At 33.1% G+C, this 25,729-nt stretch overlaps 1 protein-coding gene across 4 annotated transcripts in view; it reads right to left on the reverse strand.

The window, feature by feature from the left end:
* Window positions 1-3,797: 3,797 nt before the first annotated feature.
* Window positions 3,798-25,729, reverse strand: part of TMEM161B (transmembrane protein 161B) — a 68,954-nt gene continuing 47,022 nt past the window's right edge. For 3 of the 4 annotated variants that reach the window (XM_037801227.1, XM_037801226.1, XM_037801228.1), the window contains 7 exons: window positions 14,875-15,026; window positions 14,297-14,357; window positions 13,625-13,765; window positions 10,859-10,972; window positions 6,623-6,797; window positions 5,474-5,570; window positions 3,798-4,262 (listed from right to left, as the gene is read on the reverse strand). In XM_037801227.1, the coding sequence (XP_037657155.1) occupies window positions 3,985-4,262; window positions 5,474-5,570; window positions 6,623-6,797; window positions 10,859-10,972; window positions 13,625-13,765; window positions 14,297-14,357; window positions 14,875-15,026 (1,018 nt within the window). In that variant the 3' untranslated portion in view covers window positions 3,798-3,984. The remainder of the gene's footprint in view (window positions 4,263-5,473; window positions 5,571-6,622; window positions 6,798-10,858; window positions 10,973-13,624; window positions 13,766-14,296; window positions 14,358-14,874; window positions 15,027-25,729) is intronic. The other variant, XM_037801229.1, reaches the window with a different exon arrangement.

Consider the following 25,729-nt stretch of genomic DNA (forward strand, 5'->3'; position numbering starts at 1 on the left):
TACCTCCAATTTTATATTCTCCCCCTTCTTTTATTCTCCATTCATTAGTTTTCATCACTATCAAAAATGTCCTATATTTGATTCATCCATCTTGCTTAATATCTGCACCCCCCACTAGACTCTAAGCTTCTGTAGGCAAGGATTTGGCTGTTTTATTCACTAGGGCACACAGAATAGTTGCCAGTACATTATAGGCACTCAGCAATTATTTACTGAATAAATATAGTATAGACCAAAATATTCACGGAGCAAATTCCCTTTGTGAAGTCATTTTCAACTAATGAATAAACAAATAACCTCTAACTCATATGACTTATAATGCATTCTGAAGGGGAAAAGAGCTCCACAATTTTCTCATACTTAACAAAAAAGAAATCTATTACTGGATATAGAAATATAGAACAACATATTTAATCTAAACTTTTCATCTTACAGATGATAAAACTGATGTTAACAATGATGGTGACAATTCAGTTCCATTTAATTAGTATGGGTTGAATGTCTAATAAAGCAAAAAACAGCTAGTTAGAGGCAGAAATGGGATGAAATGTTTCCCGATTCTTAAATTAGTATTCTTTCCACAAAATCATGATGTTACTTAGGAAAATGTATTGCCTTTTGCCAAATGGGGGAAAGGAGTGGAGTAAACACATTAAGGAAGTAAAGGGGGGTGGGGGGTGGGGAGCAATGGGATGGAAAAATATACTCTCTGATCCTTTAAAGATAGGCCCATCCAACTTAGTTTGTAGCTCAAAAGGAGTTCAATAGAAACAGAAGCTAAACATATCAAAAGGCTATACTTGGCTGTGCTTCCTTTTTTTTTTTTTTTAAGAAGAAAACAAAAATACATGAAGATGTTCACCATTTTGAGGAAGGGAAAGGTTGACATCAGCTTTATAACTATTCTTGCTGTCCATGTCATAGTTTTAATGGCATATAACCAGCTCAGCTATAAAACCAGGGTATAGACATAACGAGATGAGTGAGTTAAAAGATGATCCTGTATGACTATTTGAGACACTGGGTTCAAGCTCTAGGATCTTCAGAGTGTTTAAATTTGATTCCTTAAGCTACCTAAAGCTCTGTGAAGACACAGAATGATCCATATTCAAAAATCACTTAGTTTTACTCTACTGAATAGAGCCACATACCATGACAGACCATTTTCAATTATGAGATGGCTCAGAAAGTCTGTATGAATTCAGAGAATGCTGAGACCCTATGCTTTGCAGTACTGAGAATTTAATCTTTGTTTTGAAAGAATCTATCCAGTGAAGTTCCAATTATAGATTTCATAATGAATTGTGCTTATTGCTTCCTGGACCTATCAATTCCATTAATAGATGAATATCTCTTGTGAATCATAATTCAAGAAGCAATGCCACTATTTTACCAATGATATTTATATCAGAAGTAAGACAATGAGTGCATTCTGCTTAGAGGCACTGGTCATTTTATGCATAGAAACTGGAATTGTGGGGGAAATTACCAAAGACAAAAATGTACACAGATATTAAGATAAAATTATACACTTTTCATTTCACTCAAATCAAGAGAAGAGAGAATAGAGCTCTGATTTTTACAGTGCAAAGAGGGTGGGGATACGGGGTCTAACATTATCAAATAAAATTCCACAAATCATACAAAGCAAGATTATAAGAGTTCCTAGCTACTGTAGCAATCACATATAATAGAAATAACTGACTTTTGAAGCGTATTTTATTGACTAGTCTAATATAAAAATATAAGAGAACAATACTGTTTTAATTTGTAGATACTAAAATATTATTGGATTTACATTGAAGTACAACTCCTTCCAGACTTAAAGAACATAATGTTGGTACCAACACAAGATGCTTAAATCAGCCAGTTAGTAGTTATAGCCATCATTCTCTAAAAATTTGTTTTGAAAGGCTGAAAAAGAACTATAATCAAACCAATTACTTAAAATAATGTGCAGTTTGTGCCAAGTTCATAGGATACTTAGAGGGAAACCAAGTTTAAAAATAATCAAAAGAATTTCAGAAATATGTTTTTGCACCCAAAAATGCAGTAAATTCTCTTTTTTCCAAATTTATTCCACTGTACAATCTTTAAATCTCAAAATAACAACTTTAATTATAATTTGAGGAATTCAGCTCTTTAAAGAGAATGACTATAAATATGAGGTGAGATTATTCTTGAGTCAAATGTGAGAATTTTCAATACAAAAATAAATGTCATCCTTTGCTGTCATCTTGTTACAAGATACACACTTACTATGGTGATGCTGATAGATCTCAAGATATATTTGGAAAGTTTCTTTTGGAAATATACATGCAGCACCATTAGGCTATACTCACAATTAATTTTGACCAAGGAATTTACCTAGCTTAAATCCTTACCTTGTTACTCAGTAGTCTTTTAAGATACCAGCTTTTTCCAAAAAAATATTTAAATCTAACCACAAAGACATGAATTTGTTATACTGAAATTATTCAAATAACCCACAAATCTTAAAAGTAATTCCAAAGGAAGAGTTTTAACAATGCTTTCAATGGCAGCATAAATGAAACATAATATAAAGCCTCCCAAAACAGTTATGTGGAAGAACAACATTTATTTATAAATTCTAGAGTTTGTTTTAAAAAATATCCTGTTATATCATAACCATAACGCTTAATTTTGGGTTTTAGATGTAAAAAGCTACAAACTGATTTTACCCTTTTTTTCCACCATGTACCTATAAATTGCCAACCTGTAAAATTAAAAATTTCTAATACCAGAAACGACAGATTTAAAACAAATCCTATTTAACAAGGGTTTAAATGATATCTGTAGATTTGTTTAGAGGAAAAGGTTTTGATTTTTTAATGACCAAAAAAGAACTGTAATTTAGGAAAATTCACCTAAATCATCATAAAAATTGAAGTACCCTCACACACAGGTAACACAAATGAACTGCTTCTTCTGCTCAACTTTCAAAACATTATTTTAATTTCATTCCAAAAAGAAAGAAAATTACCAGATACAAACACATCTCATTCAATCACTTTTTAACATACATTCAGCAACTTAAAATACTATAAGGATCCAATATTTTCAATTTTTATAATTTCAATATATTATATATTTAATATATAATATATATATATATATACACAATACATACATGTAGTCAGTAGGATTACAAAGTAATTTTTTTATGTTTCATCAGTATTGATAAATATTTTTAGACTATTAAAAGGAGCTATTTAGGTTCACAGAATAAAACAAAATATGGTTGGCCCAAACATAACTATAAGATTACAAATGTTCATATGACCAATAATTATAAAAGGACTCTCAAGTTGGATAGAACACATTTTAAAACAATACTCTTGCTATTCTCAAGCAGCAGTAGTTGTAGATATTAAGCATGTATATCTCCATTAATTTTAAAATAACTATGCAGCTTTCTTTACTGTAATATACAGTAGCATTTCTTCCTTTCTGTTGGACTTTTTGTTGCTGTTTGAAGAATAACTAATACATTACCAACAGAAGTGATTTTTGCTCCTTTCTCTCCCCCAAATCATGGCTCAGTTTGAAGACTGTTCTATAGGCAGCCATTATGAGTATTAACAGTACCTTAATACCATTCAGAGCTATCAATCAATAACTGGAGTCATATAAGAAACTGCAGAGTCTGGGGGGTGGGGAGGGTTCTGTAAACCAAGGTAATCAGAAGTATTACCCATGTAGATAGCCCTCACATCAGTTAATACAAGGAGTTAAAATTCCAATGCCACAGTATTAACAGTTCACAATATACTCTGTGATTTTAAATATTATAACATTAATTCACCCTGAGAATACAGAGGAAGCATTTAAAACAAGATATTCTGATATGTTTTTTTTTTTCTTTTGAGTTTTTGCTTTCTTCTGGTTTTCTTCTGCCCTTCAAGGGCAACAAATATTTGAATTTAAAATGTGACTTCGATATCCTTTTTTGTTAACTGAGGTTCATGCCACAGTCAGGTACTGATGATAAAAAAGCCCAAAAAGGCTTGTAGAAAAGAGGCAAGCAGCAATCCACCAGGTCAGAAAAGACAGAAGTCCTCGAAAAAGCAAAGGAGTGAAAATGTTTTTTAAGCTGCTCAGTGCCACTGTTATTTGTGTGACAGTTACTTTTACCTTGCCATCAGCAGATGGTAATTCAGAATAAATCGAGTTGTAGGGCAGACTGTTATCCACTGGCAAGCCAGAGATAGATTCTGGATAAATCCCCCAGGAATGATTACCTAGAAAATTCAAAACATAAATGAAATTTATAGAATAACTAATTCCAAAACCTCTTATTAAAATAAAAAAATTCTTTACCCCATATTTTCAATTAAGAATAAAAAGTTTACTGGCACAACTTATCATTTTATATTGAAAATAAAATAATCATCTTTCTACATACCTGGTAAAAAAAAATTCACTTTCTACATTCTGGACTCATCAGTAAAGGTACACATAAAACCCAAAGTCTGAATTACTTTTAATTAACAGCATTAAAATTTGGTAAAATAATAAAAACAATTTTTTCCTTGTAAAAAGACATGAATCAATTACCTAACTGGTGTAACAGGGAAAGATTCAACAACTTCTTAGAAATCGTTTTTACTTCTAGAATATCAGGATAAATTTCTTTCTCAGAAACTATCTATGATTTCAATGTGAGAGACTATTAATAGCTTCCAGAAATTTTTTCCTCATATACTTTTCTATGTTGGTAGCATATGAGTCACATAATTTACAAATAAGCTTTACATTCCATAGATTCCTAAAGGACATTTATACCTCCTATTAGCAATATAGTATCTACAAAATCCACCTAAATAATCCTTTGTCCTTCTGAACCCCATACCTCTGCAGACTGCCTAATCTAAGTGAAGCGAAATGATCAATACAATAATGGATAGCTCTCGAAAAACACCACACAGAGACTTGATAACTCGGTGGACAGACTAGTAGGAGAACTTTGTTCTTTCACTGAGAAATCTTTACCCTTTCACCATAAAAGGTTGAACTCACCAAAGGAGGGTTTACAAATGGAGATTCTGAGTCCATAAAGTAAAAGTTTATAACTATCCTGTATTAATTTAAATTTAGATACTAACAAAACCTGAAAAACACTCATGTTTTGAAAGTGATTCTCTTATAACAAAAAAGTAACTACGATCAATAGTACTCACTAAAGTTTCTTGGTAAATTTTCATTTAGGAACTAACTTTTTTAGTAAACCATTCTTATAAGTAAAGCATAACATTACAAAACCGTGTGGGCCTCAATATTCGAAATAAGCATGATTCATCCCCTTTCGCAGCTAACAGTTTCCCTAGCTTCTTCTTAAATTTTTCAAAGAGAAACCATTTCAAGATGTGTATTTCTTTGTCGGTAACAAAAAGCATTATTAATTATAAGCAGAAAGCAAAACCACATTTCCCAGTTGCCAGGGCATTCCTACCTAGTGTTTTCAAAAGCAGAGTTGTGTGAAGCAGCATTACGAGAGGTGCCACATACTGCAGTGCAATAACACAAAGGTAATAAAAGACTCGAGCCACCTGCAACCAAAAACATTCTTAAGTGTCTAATATGGCTGACAAGTTATGAGTGAATTAAACTTTCATGTAATTGTCAGTCAAACTGAACTGCTTAAACGACAAGTAATCCTTTCACAGGAAGGAAGCTAAATGTTAATAAGTTTCACTTCATTATAAATGCCATAAACTGACTTCAGAAAGGCTCAGATTTTCTTAACTTTGAAGATAAAATAGTTCTTAAACGGTTAGCAAAAATTGGAGAAAATAACCCCCAAAACTCAAATGTCATATATTCACGTACATTTCAAATATGAAACAAAATGCTAAATATCTAAAGATGACCATCTAAAACATAAAACTAAGTAATAATAACAGGCAGAGTCATACATGAACATAAATGTCTCAGAAATAAAAACATTAGACCCCCCATTCAGTAAGAATATACTGGATTGAAGTCAAATTGTGGAAAATGTATAAATCTGTGAAAGGAAAAACATAAAAAAGTTGTTTGAATCTTGATTAATGCTCTTGACTATAGAAGAGAGAAGATCTAAATGTCAAAAACAGGGGATCAAATATCTTAAAAAGACTTCACCAGATTATAGGTCCACTATAATGGAGGATGGATTCCTAACACTTTCCTTCTTTGGAATTCCCCTTAGGTTAAATACTTATGTTTCAGGCTCAAATACATGGAATAATATTAAAAGGAAGCAATTTAGCAATTAAAACTATTCTTTATCATTTAAGCCATAAAGTCTGGACAATATATTGTAATGTCTTTCAAATCAATTAGGGAAGTCCCATTTAGCAATTGTAGATACACCACAGCTTTACCACATCCAACTGTATGACACTTAAAGCACTTAAGGCAGAAAGAAGAGAGGGAATTTCTTTACTTAGTACCAAAATTAGATCAAGGTCTCTCAGATATCTGTCAGCTTAAGATGTCTCATTTATTTACACTAAGAATACTAGGGGATGAAATTACTATCTATTAAAGGAAATCAGATTTTTGTTTTTTACAATATAGTATTTGCTATTTTGCATTTTGACTACAGTATAAAGCTTACCATTTTCTGTAGCTCAACTGTACTTATTCGCCCTGCTTCTCTCTTCATCTGATCCACACATTTCTGGGCTAAGTTTAAGTAAGCTTGCAGATGACTACGCATCATGGCCAACCGCAAAGCACACAGCAGGATTATTAACCATAGTCGCAGAGTATCAAATGTAGCTTCTGTCATTCTACGGATCAAAGAGTTAGATATGGTGCTCTCAAAGACCACAATATGCTAGCATGCTAATTATATTTATTAATGTTCACCATGTAAGATACAGAAAATCTATATTTAAGCAAACATAAAACTAAAGAATCCCACTCTGCCATACTTATCCATACAGGATTTTTTTCTGGCATAATAGATAACAGATACAAGTATCATGGGAGTGTAAGAAGTAACAGACATCTAGCAGAAAAAACATGTAGAACAATATTTGGGACTGTCTTTTCTATTTACCCTTCTCCATGGAAGAAAAGTTGGCTGTGAGATGAAAAGAGAAGGTGGGTGCTCTTAAACTGGAGACTGGAGGAAAGAAAGAAGGAAACTAGGAGGAGATAACCTCAAAAAAGTGTCTGTGGAACTAATCAAGTCAATAACCCATCTATTACTGGCTATAGTTTTATCTGATTATATAGATATTTGGATAGGATCTTTCACTCTGCTGAGTTCCTATTAGGACCAGAGAAAATCCAGCATTCTAATATATTATTAAGAGATTAGATACCTTAGGCTCCGTATCAGTAAGTCACTTAACCTACTACATGTGTGAAGCTGGTTCAGTTCTGAGCAATTCCTCAAGGCTCAAGTTAGGATTCCAACTAAGGTGATGTATTCTTGGGACAGGTTTTCAGGAACAAGACCAAGGTGAAGGCTGCTTCAAGGACTTCAGAAAGCAAAGATAATTTCTGATATTCTTTTGACAGTTGATATCTTTAAAGGACCATGGTTTCTGCTTGGACAAAAGACTATATTGTGAGTAATCTGAAAGTAATGACCTGACCATCCACAGTATCTAACCTCTAGAACTTATCCAGCACTTCATAAATGACTGCTGAAATGAACAGACTGATCTCCCAGATAGGATGTGCAACTTAACACAGTTGTCCTTCAAATGCTTAAGACCATGAGGATACAATGGATGGATACAAGAAGAACAAATGGGAAAATATAAAAACCCCACAACACTGCTCCCTTAAACAGGTTCCATTATCACCCTTTCCTTCTGTGTCCAATAGTGAGAACCCAAGACAGAAACCAAAACTGCAATATAGGATAAACTGCCTGAGGGAAATGAAGTCTAAGAACAGTACAGGAAACACAAAAGGCAGAGAAGAGATGAAAGTGTACAGTTTTGTTTGAACTGCTTATGTAACAGAGGTCAGAAATGGGGATGGAAAAAAGGCTTTATTTTGTGTGTTCTCCTCTGGTTTTCTTTATACAGGTTCATGAGTGAATATGAACACAAAATTCCAACAGAACACATTGTTGGCTAAGAAGAATAAAGTTATAACCTTTTATTAACATATTTTCACAATAATGAACAATGAGACTAGGAAACCAGTCATGTAAGAGGGACAGTACACTAGAGGCAAGGCCATCCATGGCCATGAACTTCATGAACTTTTCCAGGGGGCCCATATACACTACCGTGCTACCTGAAGTTGGGCAAAAAGGAGGCCTGACTGGTAGCATCCTAAAGACAGCTATTACACAGACAGTAAGAGTGACTAAAAATGGAAATAAAGCAAATAGAAAAAAGCAGTTAATCAGAAAATTATCCGTATAATTTCAGAGGGATTCAGGATTTAGAATAATTGTCATTCAATTCAGATTATTTAAGTAGCTTCATAAAGATTTAATAAAGTTGATCTGGTAGGGTAACTCAGGAAGAACAGGCAAACGAAATTCCCCCAAATTCCATAAGTCATTCTGGGCTCTAATATACATGTTCTCTTCTGGTTTTCTTCTTACAAGATCATACCACACACATAAAGAGTCTGTTTACACACATTTCATTTTTTCAACGCCAAATTATGGATGAACACATAGATGGAATGAGACACACTTCAGGGTTGAAACAACATTATAACCATTTAAGCTTCTGTCTATAAATAAAGAACTTTCCATAAACTATTTTGTCTATGTCACAGAAGATCCTGTCATTTGCTTTCTCCCGCATCACATTTAGACTGATGGCCGCCATTCTTTCATAATCCAAATACTCAGTAAATGTGTTAAGTTAAAGTTACTATAATCATATAGGATTTTAATTTTAAATAAAAACTAAAAACCATCTCTATCTAATCACCTAATCCAATGGTCTGACAATTAAGAATCAGATGGAGTAGCGTTAAAATTGTAGCTCTGTTTGAACTATTTATGAAATAAGTCATCAATGGGAAGGAAACAAAGGAAAAGGAGCTAAAGGAAGAGGAACCTAGATTTCTATACACAAAACTTTTCCTATAATTTCATATATACCCAAGGTTTGAAAAAGTTCATTATTCTCATTTCCTTTAAGCAAAGTATTCACTATTAATAAATCTGTACATAGTTTAGTCAGGCTAAAAGTGGACATTCAATGTTGGTATAACCATCAAATGATTATATATTTTACTAGTCACACATCAAATGCCTGAATGCATATTTCACACTAACAAAAACTTTGGGTAAGCAGACCAAGAAATACCACAGAGTCTGAAGATACTAAACCTGGCTGAATAGCCTTAACCAAATTACGTAACTTCTGACTTTGTTATTTCATCTAACATGAGAACAGCAGCCACATACGGAGTATTACTATAAGGATGACCAAGTCAAAATATGTAAAGTATTGACAGCTGGCATAGTAACTGGAGCATGATGGGTATATCATAAATGGCAGTCTTCGTATTTTCCAAATTTAACTAACGCAAGCATAAAATCAGAGAATATAATTACAGGAGTATGAAATCCCATGTCCTATGACCAAAGTTAAAGAAAAGATTGGGAATGCTTTCAGTATCAAAGACATGAATTAGAAGTTCCCTGGGATTTTGTTTAGAACCCATCGAATCCTTAGGATTTAAAAATACTTAGTGAATATGTCAAGTTAAAATTCCTATAAGACTTATTTGTGTAGGGTAAAAATACTAGCTCAGTGGATATTTTCCCTGGTACAACAGGAGTAACTCTAAAAAAACTGCCATGGTCATCACTGATTATATACTGTAAGATGAATAAATCTGTACCAGGATCAAAAAGAAGTACATAATATAAAATGTACACTGGAGTCAATGACTAGTCAAGTATTTTTATTTAAATTCTGATGAGGTAAAATGAAAGGAACATTTATTAAACACTTACTTTCTTCCAGGTGTCTGCATTATATGAGCTCTTTCATTTAATTCTGATAATCTTGTGAGGTAGATGATATTATCTTTATTTTCCAGATGGGGAAAGTTAAATAACCAGCCTCAAGTGAGATTTAGTGAGGAGTAGGGCTGTGATTTGAACCAGCTCTGTCTGAATCTTTCTACTATTCTAACACAGCTCCACACTGCTAACCAGTTAACATATCAAGTACAGGTATTAATACCATTTAATAAACTGTTTCTATGTTTCCTTACCTTCTTCTTTTGCTAAAATGCAATGTTCTAACCAAGGAAATATGGGGATCATTTTAAATTTTGTTAGGTATGATGATAATACAGTTGTAGTGTAGAGAAATGTCTTTAGTTTTTAGAGATGATTACTAAAATATTTAGGGGTAAAATATTAAGCCTTTAATTTACTTGAAAAAGCACGCCATCAAATACAAAAACAAAAAAAAGGATGAAGCAAATATGGATAATGTTAACAACTGTTAAATACAGAGGCCAAGTATATGAATTTTCATTTATACTGTTTTTTTCCTCTGAATTTTCATAATTAAAAAATAAAAGATCTGCAGAAGTTTTCTATAAACAGGCACAAAGACAACAAAAATGACAGATGACAACTGGACATTAAGTGAAGAAAAGGAAAAACTTCCAAGTATGCAAAGATCATATTATTGCAGGATAATTATCAACATTCATTAATGAAAATCACAAAAAGGTGATATATATTCAATATAATAACACTTAACATTTCTATTAATGATTGAAAAAGTGTCCTAATTTATCATTAAAAAACCTGAATACAGTTTTTTACTTAAAAAAACTTAAGAAAACCATTTGATTTGATAACAAAAACAAAAACTAGTCCTCAAATATCCATACTTACAAAGGGACACTTTCTTTACCCAATGGTGGGTTCATAATGTAGTCTTTGGTGATTGGTTTTACCCAGAGCAGAACCATAAATAAAGGTGCCAAGAAGTTGATATGAAGTAACATTCTGAAAATATGTCAGAAATACACATAAAAATCCAGAAACAAAGTATACTAATAAACTACAGAAACTAGTTCTGTACAAGATGAAAGTGGGAATTTATTTGCATCATTTTATTTTATCATCTCTAAACACTAATTCGAGCCCTTGCTAAACTGTATGATATTAAGCACAACAGTCATTATCTTAATTTTTCAGATGAGAACATTTAGATCCAGAAAGGTTAAATGATTTGCTTATGACAACTGTACAAGTTAGAGGCAAAACTAGTACTAGATTCTCTAACTATCAGTGAACCAATGAAATTTCAGTATAGGTACTTTTCAGTATTGATACTTTTCAGTGCAGCTGAAATGAAGTACCTTCCTCACTATTTGTAAGTTATAGTGATTAGCAAGGTCCAGAATACTAGAAGGTACATGGTAGACAGAACCTACTTAAACAACTTATAACTAAGGAAACTTTCCATATATAATAATCACGTATAATGTTTAAACTACATTATTGAAATTATAAGTGATTTACACATTTTTATTTCTTCCTGGACTACTTGAAACACAGCTGAAATTAAATTCTCTATCCTATACATATCCAGGAAATTTACATTATTCTTGACAAGGCAATAAACCCAGTAAAGCAAAGGGTTTCAGATCTCAACAGACTGTTTTCCAAGCTTTTATCCTAGAAAGCATAGATGGTTGATAATGATTTTTCTTATTTTAGAACGTCAATTTCTTCAGAATAGTTATATTATTACACATGTACTGCTTTCATTATCAACCATCCTGAAGGATTAAACTGGCAGGTTTGAAATATATATACACACACACATTTTAAAATAACACTACATATGTAAATGATAGTGATCTGTTTGAGGAAAAGGGGCTGGGTCAGAAAACCATGAACACCTGACAGGGAAAGGTAGAATTCTGGTTCCAGCTTCTAACATTTAAACAAATATTGGTGTCTGCCACGGGGGGGTGGGGGGGTGGGTGATGTGAATACTGCTCTTTGTGCCAGTTAGGCTACTTTCACAACAGAATTAGCTTGCCCACACCTCTGAATCAAGGCAGAGTGCTACAACACAATGTGTGTGTGTGGAGGGGGACAGACTGATGGGACAGGACACTGCAATAAATGAAAACAAAACAACATCCCAACTCTCCAAAGAGATAATTCTTTAAAGAAACCACATTTGCTGAAAAGGACATCAAAAGGTGTCCAAATGCTTTAAATGTTCTTATAAAGTGATTCTTTTATCCCACAGCCTGGGTAAACCATCCGGTGCGGGGGAAGAAAGAAGCAATATTAGGTATGCAGTGTTGCTAGGGAACACTCTAGTATCAAGGAGCAGCCCACAGCGGTTTCAGTAGCTTGTGGAGGGCTCCACTCCACCCACCCTTTTCAGCTTATTTAAATCCTAACACTGGGGTTAGCAGACTGAAGTGTGTGTACAGTGGGGGGTGGGGTGGGGTGGGGAGGGGGGTGCAGATGACGACCAGGTTTTGTCTTAAAAGAAGCCATTAGAGAGAAGGGTGGTGAAAGAAAGGCAGGATGTAGCCAAGAACATGCCGAGTAAAAGGAGGGAAAAAATAGAGGGATGAGGGAGTGTGTAATGAGAGGTGGGAGTAAGTAAACACATGCACAAAGCAAATGAAGAAAAATGGAGGTAGGGAAATAAATGAAAAGAATGTCAAAATTAAAATCAAGGAAAACGACACAGGTAAGAGATAAGAATGATCAACCGTCTATGAAAAGACCATCGAGAATCAGCATAATTAACAGAGTTTTAAAGAGCAGAATGTTAGGAAATATGATTACTCAAAGAAACCTAATGATTATAAATACATATATTAAATGGATTAACTTCAACATGAGCTTCCACTGTAAAAAAAACAGACAATATGGGAACTTGGATCTGGATATGAGTTACAGTAGACATAAGCCTGCCTTTCTGTCAATGTGTCTACATCAAAAAAAATCTGTGACAACCAAAAGGAATACAGTAAATAGGCTTTGAACTATATATGTAGAGATTTAATATTTCTCCACTTGAGAATTAAAACAGAATTTGGCAGTTAAAAGTAATCTATGATATACAACATTGAATAGTATTAGCAATTAAAATAAAAAAATAATTTTATAATAAAATAATGTACTACTTTAACAACAGTCTAACAGATTGATAACTTAAACACTTCCTATGTATACAGCTTTTAGTTTCAGAAGTTTTTAACTAAAATATTTTAAATAAAAGGTATTAAATTATTCAGATTAAGTTATGTAAATAAAATATTTTAAAATAAATGTTCTGATTTTTTTAAGGAAAATTCCCATAGATCCTCAGTTCGGCTGTAGATTGCAATAACATAAACATTGATCTCTGAATTAAAAAAAAACTAACATGAATGTTGATGTCTTAATTTTAACAAGTAAAAAGAGAAATTTAGTAAAATATATACTTTTTTAAACACAGGACTTAAAACTTAGATGTGAATTTAAAAACTTGCTTATAGTAGAAAAAGTAGTGTGACATCAAATGCTACTTGATTATTAATTTTCAAGACAATAATTTATGATTTCATTACAATAATATACCTTCATTAAGATGGAAAACATATATTTATCTGCATGTGCTTATGCACATTTTCCGCTTACTGTGTAACTTTTTCTGTTGCCAAATTCAGGGCATCCAGATGCATTTGAGCCAGCCGTAATCCAGGAAATGTCAAAAAAGCCCCAATGAGTGAACAGAAAATAGCCAGGAAAAATTTGAAAGTAAGCTTAGAAACAGGACCCCTAAAAAATAATTAAAAAAAAAAAGCCAATAAAATTTTAAAGTTAACTTTATAAGTATTTCCTTTCTTCTAATCACTTTACAAAGCAAAGCGCACTACAATAATGATAATACAAATAATGTAAGAGTTTTACAAAAAGACTGCTCTTATTCAAGTACCCATTATAGATGTTGATGAACTGTAAACCACCATATTAAATAAACCAGGTGTCTCTTCAGTGACAATCATAATAACCCAACCTACATATTCAAAACAGAATTGATATGTCTCAGATATAAATTTAGTTTGATCTTTGGAGGCAAAGGGAATTAAAGAAAATAGGAGCAAATACAAACAAGAATTCTATAAAAAGACATTATATAGACAAAAAAATTCTGAGTATTGTTTCTAGAAATTACAGTCTAACTTAAGAACTTGTCACTGATTAAAAACAAAGACATCAACTTACAGTAAATGCTGCCTCACTAAAAATGGAAAACCTAAAATTTTCACCTATGATATTTAAATAATGCTTAATTTTTCAAAAACTTACTGAGATTCTAAACCTTGCTTTTCAAGAAACTGCATTGCACTGTCTGAAAAATTTGTAAAACCTGTAGAAAAAAAAAAAAAGACTACATTTATCACAGGGGTAAAATACAGACTCTTTCTTTGGAAATAACATGCTAGAAAACACAGCATCTTAAATTTTGAAGCTCAGCTTAGCTCTTTCATGTGCTAATTAGTATTCACAATTCAATAAAATTTGGTTATTAACAGGAATAGTCTTTGAAAACATCCCTTTGATATTTGTACATTCCATGAGTGTGAATAAAATTTGCATTAATTCTTTAACTATTTAAGTAAACTTCAGCATTACAGAAACACTTAACTGTAAGAAAAATGAGGCAGGCAGTATTTTTTGAAAAAGGTAAACCAAATACTTAGTTACAACAATTTAGGAAGATCTTATTTAGGAATTATGGAAGGTAATAATTTACAGCACTGCATAACATATACCTCAAACCTCATTTAAAAATGTATCAGACATAAAGCATACCTAAAATATTGAAGTAAAAAATATTAACACTAGATAAAGCAAAACTTTTTAAAGCTGTATGAAATCATTACCTGTTTCAAGTCCAAATTCCAGATAGTTTTCTGTTACAATCAAAACTGCCATTGCTTTGACAAAGAAAAAAAATCCAAAGGTGACACAGACTGATCTTTCACCACCATCTTCTACTTTAAAATAGTGTGTAGTTAATGAAAATAGAACTTTGCTGCAGAAGGAAAGGTTCAGGAAAAACCACAAATAACTTTGTGGGAGTTAAACACAGCCATCTTTACAGGACCTGAACAATAAAATTTAATTAACATTTGCTTTTATTCTAAAACACATTTATCTACAGAAGGGTATCCCCAGGAACCCTTTGGAAGGAAGTGAAAAACAGAAAGTTTTCCAGGGTATAGGACATAAAAGCAGAGCAAATCTAAATGGAGTTTATAACATTTTTAGATTAATGAAAAGTGCACACATGTTAAGTTGTAATTAGGGAAAAAAAACATTTCCAGTTTATCTAACTTAAATTTTAGTGAGAATTTACTACAGTAATTTTATGCAACATGTTCTCAGTGACATGGAAAGCAAGGTAAGGATTATTTTAGGGAATTATTTTTATTGTATATGCCTGTTGAACTACTTACATCTAGAATTCTACACACAAACACAAATTTACAATCTTATAACAATTTAAAATTTGAGACTAAAAGCCACTGGTGATCTGTGGTACAAAAAGTAGGTGTCTGGGATCATCACTTCCCAGTATGATTAAGAGAAAAACTCCAGAGAAAACAAATTCCAGTTGAGTATTCAAAAAGAGCCAAACTTTGTTAGGGAATACATTCAAAACCACAACGAGATACCACTTCACACCCACCAGAATGGCTATTATTTAAAAAAATAGAAAATAAGCACTGGAGCGGATGTGGAGAAACTGGTACCACTTCGCACTATTGGTGGGAATGTAAAATGGTGTGGCCATGGTGGAAAACAGTTTGGCAGTTCCTTATAAAGCTAAGTTAAAAATACCATTCATTTCAGAGGGGTTTTGCATTTATGTTCCAATTGGTAGTCTATAATTGCTTTAAGTAAAAAACACTTTACAAAGAAAAAAATTAGGAAGACTAAGAGATTAGGGCTCTAATAGTAATTAGGTCTCCAGCTAAGAAAAATATAGGGAAGATCTACCCACCATCAATGCAAACCATCCCCTTAACATAGGTAAAAATATTGTTTCTAAGGAAAGGTATTTCTGATAAGAGTCAGCAGTGTGTATAAGCAAAAAAAAATAAGGATTAAAAATCATTATCTAAACCATTCTGCATAATCTGAGCTCTTGGAACTGTTTTATAATTAACCAAAGTAATTTATAACCACACTGTAGTTTAAATTAATAATATGATTTTTTTAGTAGTTCAATTAATAAAGAAAAACTATGAAATTAAGGTTTCACTGCTTAAACTTTCTAACTTCTCACAGGAGAAAACAAAATGTTATACACAGAAGAGTCTATTACACAATTAGTTTTTAAATTATGAAATTTTTAAAGCATAACATCACTATATTTATTTATGATCAGCAAGTGCTATTAATCACTTTAACAGAGCTGAAGACCTGGTTAAGTGTGGAAATCACAAAGCGAATCACAAAGAAAGAATCTGATTCTTAATAAATAGAGTTAATAAAGCTTCTTCTTTGAAGGAAGCAAATTAGGAACAATTTTACAAGTCTTAAAAACTGTTGTACAAAAGAGAATGAGGTGGAAGAGATACTGTATGACTTCCAAAGCTAGGTCATAAAAAGCTATACAGCTCTTGAGATACTTACTAAAAAACAAAAAAAACAAAAAAAACAAAACTGTTGTACAACACAAAGAGTGTACCCTATTGTAAACAATGGACTGTGTCAATAGTACAATTATAAAAATGTTCTTTCAGCAATTGTAACAAATATACCACATGAATCTAATTCAAGTTGTTAACAATAGGGTAGTATATGGAAGGGAAAAAAACAAAGTTTAACCTTCAATATTTAAGAGATTTTTTTCTGACATATAAAATTCTGTTTAAGAGAACAGATACAGAATCTGTACCTAGAATACAGATACTGAAACTTTTCCCTCCAGTGTTTTGTATTCCATTTATTCTCTTCTATAAAACAAAACAAAAGCAAGCAAGCCAGTGGTTGATTTCACTAGTACCTTCATAGGCCAATCTTTCTTGACATTATGAGGAAGAGCTTACACGTTTTAAGAAAATGAGGTAAAAGGTTTAAGATTTAAAAGTGAAATATAAAAACTCCAAAACTACAAGTGAACATTTTTGTTCTGTAACTATGCTCTTTCTCACTGTCTGAGTGCCCTAGACCCAGGCTGGAAAACAATACTTCATTTTTACTGAAAATGTGTACTAGAATCTAGAGAAAAATTTTCAGCTCCTTCACCTACACTGCAGAGCAAAACATCTCTGGCCAAAAGTTGTATCAAATGACCAAAAATTAGATTTCCCAAAGGTTATGCCTACTGTCAAACTCTGTAATCCCATAATAACTAAGTAAATGACCAAATATGTCAACATTAAAGATAAAAAGATGCACCATGGTCCACGAATGAAGCATTATCTTGCTTACACCATTAATACCTTATTCTAATATAATCCTACATTAGAAAGGCCTAAAATGTTATAATCCCTAATCCTCAATTCATATTGAATATCACATAAATCTTAAAGCCATCTACTCTATTAAAACAAAATCTTCCCATAACCTACAGTGTAAAATACATATATAATATTCTGATATGTAATACTATGATCTGGCTATGCCCACATGTTCAAGCTTTCATTCAGTAGTCGCCTCATTATGTTTAAACCTTTTAAGCTTTTCTATTAAAACTGAATCTAGGAGGTGCAAGTTTCCACAAAACTCAGCAGTGTGGTGAGAGGTGAAAATAAAGGTACAGATTGACCTATATCTAAGCAGTAATTGAAGCCCCAAATCCCCATTACTGTCTGTGCAGCCAGGTAAAATAATCCAACTCTGACCACAGCAGAAGACGAGAGATTTTAGCCTCTAGAGAAACTGAACCCAAGGCACAGCAGATTCTAGATTAAGACAGCTGCACTGAAAACAGGATGATTAAGTAAATGTCTCTATACTCAAAGATGTACTTACCTCTGAAACATGTACAGCATGCTTATACACTCCAGGCAGGAGATTAAAGATTCTCCTCTAGAGAAACTAAAAGGCCCCCAAAGAAAAGACTGGCAGATAATGACATTATGGACTACCTAAAACAAAACCAGTTTCGGTATTACACAGTTAATCTTTAGTGAGGCCAACAAAGCCCTACCTACATACAGAGTTTCCAATTTGCTTTCAGTGTCTCACTCTTAAATATGAAAGGAAAGTCAATAATCCCGACATCAGAGGAAGGGTCAGAAAAATATTTCAGGCTTTCTGTGCCATATATGGTCTCTCTAGCATATTCTAATGCCTGTTTTTTGTGTGTACATTTTTTTTTTACAACCCTATAAAAAATGTTAAACTAGTCTTATCTCAAGAGCTCTACAGAAACAGGCTGCAGCCCAGATACAGCAGCCTATAGTTTGTAAACCCCTGTATTAAAGTGTAACACTTCATAAAAAAGACAAAAGATGAAAATTAACAACAGGGGAAAAAAAACCTGGGGAAAAGAGAAGTGATGATACAAGCATAACAAATTTTTTTTTAAATACATATATATATAAAAAGATGTTTTCACACATAAATATCAACATGTATGAAATATATCTGTATCTCATAAAGCTAAGCAAAGATAAATGCTATGAGAAACGAATAGATATCAAAATAAGCTGAGAAAGCAACTACAAGAAGGGGTGAAGCTGTGAGACACGCAACGAGGTGAATGGATCCTGTACACAGCATTTTGAGTGAAGTACACCAGAAATAAAGGCAAACACTATGATGCCTCACCAATATGGACTAACTACAATGTGTAAACTCAGAACTGAATCTTAGAACACAGTCTAAGAGGGGAACGATTATTGTACTGGTCCCTGGATTGTAAGCTCTTACAGCAGTCAAATCTATTCCTGAATTGTAATGGCTATCTCCAAACTTTGAGATGCTGATCCCTTAATATATAACCTGATTGGTCTCTGGAACATTGGGTATCTCTGTACCTGAAACTCAGAGCTAGAGCGTGGCAGATATGAATGTCAGTTAGCGCATACAGCAACTGTTTAAAAAACAAAAAAAAAATGGTGAAAAAGAGCCCAGACTTCAATTAGTGATATGAATGAAGCAGATCTGGTTAAGACCGGGGCAAACCAGGCCAAAGGGTGAAGGTCGAAACTGACTGTGTTTTAAAATTTCAACTTTCATGTGAGACCAAGGGAAGAGATGCCTATTTGGTGCAGGATCTATATTTTCTAAACAGTATAACTCTACAGTCAGTTTGTTCAAACACCACAATTAATGGAACTTTGAATAGGAAGTGAGATATGGTAGGTTAGTATAGGTTAGAGTGAAATAGTAACACATCCCAAATTAATTTGGGCAGAGAATAAAAATATATCTACAGGTACCCCTGAGGAGCTAGGCGAAAATGCGGAGGTGTTGGACTTCCTCACCTGGATTGTTGCTGATGTTGTCATAAACATTAAGACTGGTGGTTTGATATGGTGAGCCCTCTATCAGGGGACTTGCCCTTATGAAGCTCATTACTGCAAAGGAGAGGCTAAACTTGCATGTAATTGTGCCTAAGAGTCTCCCCAAGTACCTCTTTGTTGCTCAGATGTGGGCCTCTCCCTCTCTCTAAGCCACCTCAGCAGGTGAACTCATTGCCCTCCCCCCTATGTGGGAACTGACTCCCAGGGGTGTAAATCTCCCTGGCAACGCAGGATATGACTCCCGGGGATGAAACTGGACCAGGTACCATGGGATTGAGAATATCTTCTTGACCAAAAAGGGGATGCAATATGAAACGAAATAAAATTTCAGTGGCTGAGACATTTCAAATGGAGTCGAGAGGTCACTCTGGTGGACATTCTTATGCACTATATAAATAACACCTCTTAGGTTTTAATGTATCAGAATAGCTAGAAATAAATACCCGAAACTATCAAACTCCAACCGAGTAGTCTGGACTCCTGAAGACAATTGTATAACAATGCAGATCACAAGGGTGACAGTGTGATTGCGAAAACCTTGTGGATCACAGTCCCTTTATCTAGTGAATGGATGGATGAGTAGAAAAATGGGGACAAAAACTAAATGGAAAATAGGGTGGGATGGGGGGAAGGTTTGGGTGTTCTTTTTTACTTTTAATTTTTATTCTTATTCTGATTCTTTCTGATATAAGGAAGATGTTCAAAAATAGATTGGGGTGATGAATGCGTAACTATATGATGGTAAGGTTTGGGTGTTCTTTTTTACTTTTAATTTTTATTCTTATTCTGATTCTTTCTGATATAAGGAAGATGTTCAAAAATAGATTGGGGTGATGAATGCGTAACTATATGATGGTAGTGTGAACAGCTGATTGTACATGTGAATATATTTCAATAAAACTGAACTAATTAAAAAAAGCAGCTCAGAAAAACTAGAAATAGGATAGACAAAATCAAATAGGTTTAGAAGATCAAGTTGAGGAAAAATTCCATAATGCAGAACAAAAAACATAAAGATGAGAAACAGGAGAAAGGTTGACAAAATGAGAGGACCAATCCAGGAGGTACAATATCTAACAAGTTCTAAAGAAGAAAGAGCATGAGAGAGCAAGTGAACAGAAAAAAAAAAAACAAAACAAAAACAAAGGGGAAGAAATCATCAAAGACATAAGAAAACAAAATCTTCCAAAATTAAAGAACTTATGTTTCTACACTTAAAGCCAAAAGCCCAGCACAAGGAGCAAAAAAAGATTCCCAACAAGGTACATCATCAGGAATTTTCACAAACCAGACTAAAAACGAAGATTGTAAAAGCTTCCTGAGAAGAAAAACAAAACAAGTCATATATATATATACAAGATTAAATATCATGACTTTGTGCTTCTTACAGGTAATTTTGTAGGTTGAGAACAACGGAGCAATATTTTCAAAATAACAAAGAAAAGTATTTACAATGTAGAATTCTATATCCAACCAAAATAGCAACCAAATAAGTAACAGTATAGAATAATGACATGGTAAAAACTGCAAAGTCTAAAAACATTTACCTCCCATGCATACTTTGGAAAAAAGTGCCACCAAATCATACGAACAAACCAAGAAAGAGGAAACCACTGAATCTCGGCTATACGATATTAAACTTAGGAGAAAGGCAAAGGGAATTCCTAGGCTGACTGACCGGAAAGCCCAGGACGACAGCTGCGCAATAGGCCTGAAAAGCAACCAGGCCAGATAAAAGCCAGAGAAAGGAGATCTCCAGGAAGGGGGTCTCCATGGAGGAAAGAAAAGGGAACTGATAGAAGTTATAAGTGACCTTGTAGAAAACTGTACTGAAAGCCAAAATAGTAAGCACAGAGAAAAAGGAAATTTTTAAAAAACAATCAATGATTATGAGATATGCGAAACAATTAAGTGCCTGATAATGCTCACCTAGGAATATTTTAGAGGCATAATAATTAATTACTGAAAACTGATCTCACCAAAAATTGAAAAGTAACTATACTAACAACATGAGAAGAAGCAGAGGGGATGGCGTAGTTTAAGAGAGGAAAATAATCACTACCATAATTTATGAATTAAAGAGCTAGTAGCATAAGCATAATATTTAGAAATAAGAAGATATTTAAAAGCAAGAAGAGCTGAAAGAGCAATAGAAGAATCAAGGGTGTGGGGAAGGGGACTCTTGGTTTTTATTACAATGTTTTTAATACTTTTTGACTTTACAAACTATGTATACGTATTATTTGATAAACAACATTTCAGAAAAATCTATCTAGATTTTAATAAAATCTTGATCTATAATTTACCCCCACTTGAAAGATAAGTATATTATATCATGGAGATGTACAGAACCTAACAAAAATCCACAGTGTAAGGCACATATGTATGTTCTATTAAATTCTGGGATCTCATGTATGAGATTAGTTCTAGCCCCAATGAGTTAAAACGTACTGAAAAGCTCATATTGATTAATTCATATTATCCCACTGTTAGAAGTCTTTCCTATGGGTATGAAATAGTATCACCATAAAATCTTAAAATTTCAATACAACCTAGTCCTTCACAGCAAAGTTCTGATATGTATATATACACATACACACACACACACACAAGAAAATAAGTATTAAATCTCTTTTACAGAGATATAAACAGGCAGCTTTTCTAAAGTTTATACTCTCCCTCCAACAGAAAAAAAAAAAGAAAACTTGAGTATTTTCCAGCAATGATCCCAGTGCCTAAGTGTTCCTCGCCAAAAAGAGTTACTAAGAGATATGATGAACCAATTAAAGTCTACTCCAGGATTCCATAAATATAGGAAGTAAAATTCCAATGGAAGAGATTCTATTTTGTAAAATCTTCATCATGCTTCAACTGCTTGCTCTATCAAAACTTTAGAGCAATGTATATTCCACTTAATATTTAATAAGCCAAAGTAGTAGTAATGGCAGTAGACCAAACAAAAACATCTTAAAAAGACAGACTACTGTTAGCATTAGATATATCAGAATATAAACTTGGCTTCTGCTTTTTTAAAAGACCTAGAAGATAGAATTTCTTACTGACAACTGTGGTAACTGTATTTTGAGATCATTAATAGAGAATTGCTGTACCAGCTAAGGCAGTAACAAAGTTTCCTGTTATTTATCAAATTAATACCTATAAAAAAATTATTCTGAAATAAGGAAGAAAAATCCTTATATGCTCTCATCCTATGAATATACTTATTAACAAGTTATTCACATAGAAAAATAAATCATAAACTACGTGTAAATACTACAGGACCCTTTTTAGAATTAAACTTCAGTAAGTTATTTCCTTTAAAACAGTTCTTTCTTCATAAATTGTCCAGAATTTCCAAGTAAGTTAAATGTGCTATTTTTTGCCCTTTTGTACAGAAAGACAACCTAATAATGGAAATAACATTATAATGCAGAAACTAGGCTTCTATATTTACGGACATGGCCAATAAAAAAAAATACTAACTAGTTAAAATCATGGCATTTATTTATTCGTTTATGGCATAAACAATGAAAACAATAATACTCAAGTTATCTTCAGCATGAGTAAATTCTCCCCACTTCTATGCCCTTATTATTTTCAGATCATTCAGTAATTTAAAGAACACTATTATTAATAAATATTCAAAACTGCATATGAATAACTACTGACACAGTCATTTTCTTTTTAACCAGTACTAGTTACTATGGAACACCTATTTAAAAGTGCTAATTTAATTTGCTTTATATTTCAAAATATCAACCCTTGAAACAAAGACAATGTTAGAAGAGGGTTAAAAATTTTTTCAGCCATGTGGCTGATATTTTTTAAGTACTAATTTAACGTAAACATTTTTCTCAATTGGAATTAACCTCTAATTTATAGATGCAAATAGAAAAATTATAGGAAAGAAAATCCAGAACAGGTAGGAAATATTTTAAATATGTTTACCTTCAAGACGAAGATAAGAAGCTTTCAAATGGCAAACAGGCTCAATTTTTAGTTCTAAAATGAAAAACTTTCAGATCAGAATAACAACTTACTTAACATATGCTTATCAAGGTACTACTATGTTTCAACTTGCTTGTTTGTATTCACATTGCTTTAATGGCCTAACTTATCCTGAAATTGTTCAGAGAAGATTCACCCAATGCTTGTTTTGGGAAGAAAAGAAACAGAAAAAAAAGATTATATTCTAAGAAGAAATATTTTGTTGCCAAAACACAAATCAGAAAGATACCCTAAGGAAAAAACAGAAGTTTTTGCCATTTCATAAAAGTTTTTCACAAAATTTACGCTTATGTTGTTTTTGTTGTCGTTTTTAAACTTTTTATATTTAAATACTTTCAAACCTGCAAGGCAGTTATAAAACTAAAACTCAAACACCCATACAGAGAATTCCAACATACTCCAACACCCCCCACACCCCGACCAGATACCCAAATCCACCAATTTTAAGGTTTTGTCACATTTGCCATATCTATGTTTGTATTTATCCATTTTCTGAAGACTTGAGTGTACAACATCCTAAAAATAAAGATATTCACTTCTATATCCATTAAGTGCAGTTATCAAGTTCAAGAAATTTAACAGTGAAATACAGCTTACAATCTATATTCCATTTTCTCATAAGTTCCAATGAAGTCCCTCTGAGCCTTTACTCCTCCATTACCAGATCCCATATAGGATCATGTATTGCATTTAATTGTCATTGTCTCTTTAATTGCTCTTTTTTTCTTTAATCATGGGAACATATATACAGCACAAACTTTCCCACCTCAGTGACTCCCAAGCATACCATTCAATGGGATTAATCATTTATAATATTGTGGTACCCTCACCACCTTCCATTACCAAAACTACTTTCTCCCGAAACAGAACCTTAAGCCCATTATGCATTAACTCCCCATTTCCCTAGACTCACGCCCCTGGCAACTTGTTCTTTAATAATTTCTGTCGTTATGAGCTTGCATAGTCTCTGTTATTTTCTTTAGAGTTACCATAGGGATTAAATCTAACACCCTAAATCGATAATAATCTTGTTTGCTTTGATACCAATTTAACATCAATGGTATACACAAATTATGTTCCTACATGCCTCTGTACTTCCACCTTTATGTAGTTCTTGTCACAAATAAAATGTTTATGTATTGTTAGTCTAAAACCACTGATTGCTCATTACATTTTAAGCATTTGCCTCTTTCAGATCCTGTAGGAAGTAAAACGTGAAGTTACAAAGCAAAAAATTCAACAGTAATGACCTTTATATTTACCTCTATCATTATCTTCATGTGGTCTCCACCTACTGTCTATTGTCCTTTCCTTTCAACCTGCAGAACTCTTTTTAGCATCTCTTTTAAGGGCAGTCTACTGGAGACAAACTCCCTCACCTTCTGTTTTATCTAGGAATGTATTATATTATCTCTCCCTCATTTCTGAAAGACAGTTTTGCCAGACATAGAATTTTTGGTTGGCAGTTTTCTGCTTTAGCACTTGAATTAAGTCCTCTCACTGCCTTCTTGCCTCCATGGTATCCAATGAGAAATGGGCACTTTTAATTTTATGGAGGTTTCCTTGTATGTGACACATTGCTTCTCTCTTGCAGCTTTCAGAATTCTCTTTACCGTCAGCATTCAACAGTTTGATTAAAATATGTCACAGTGTGGGCCTATTTGGGTTCATCCTGTTTGAAGTCTGAATGTCTTACATGTGTATATGCACGTCTTTTGTTAAATTTGAAGAGTTCTCAGCCATTATTTCTTTGATTATTCTCTCAGACCCTTTCTTCTCCTTCTGGGACTCCCATGACGCATACATTGGTATGCCTGAAGATGTCCCACAGGTTCCTCAAGTTCTGTTCACTTTTCTACATTCTTTCTTCTTTCTGCTCCTCAGACTGAATAATTTCAAAAGTCTTATCTTCAAGTTCTCTGATTTTTCTGCCAACTCCAATCTGCTGTTGAATCCCTTTATGGAATATTTAATATTTGTTCTTGTGATCTTCAGCTGTTTGATTCCTTTTCATAATTCCCATGTCTTTACTGGTAGTCTTTGTGTTTACCTAACATTTTTCTGATTTCCTTTAGTTCTTTGTCCATGTTTTCCTTTAGCTCTTCGAGCATATTTAGGACCATTTTTTTTTTAACTCTTTGGTTGGTATGCCCCAGGCCTGGTCCTCCTCATTGATGGTTTCTAATGCTTTAATCTTCTGCCTGGAAAATTGCTTCTTGATGCTTCATATGTTTTGTAACTGTTT

The sequence above is a fragment of the Choloepus didactylus genome, chromosome 13 (assembly GCF_015220235.1).
Source record: "Choloepus didactylus isolate mChoDid1 chromosome 13, mChoDid1.pri, whole genome shotgun sequence".
NCBI lineage: Eukaryota > Metazoa > Chordata > Mammalia > Pilosa > Megalonychidae > Choloepus > Choloepus didactylus.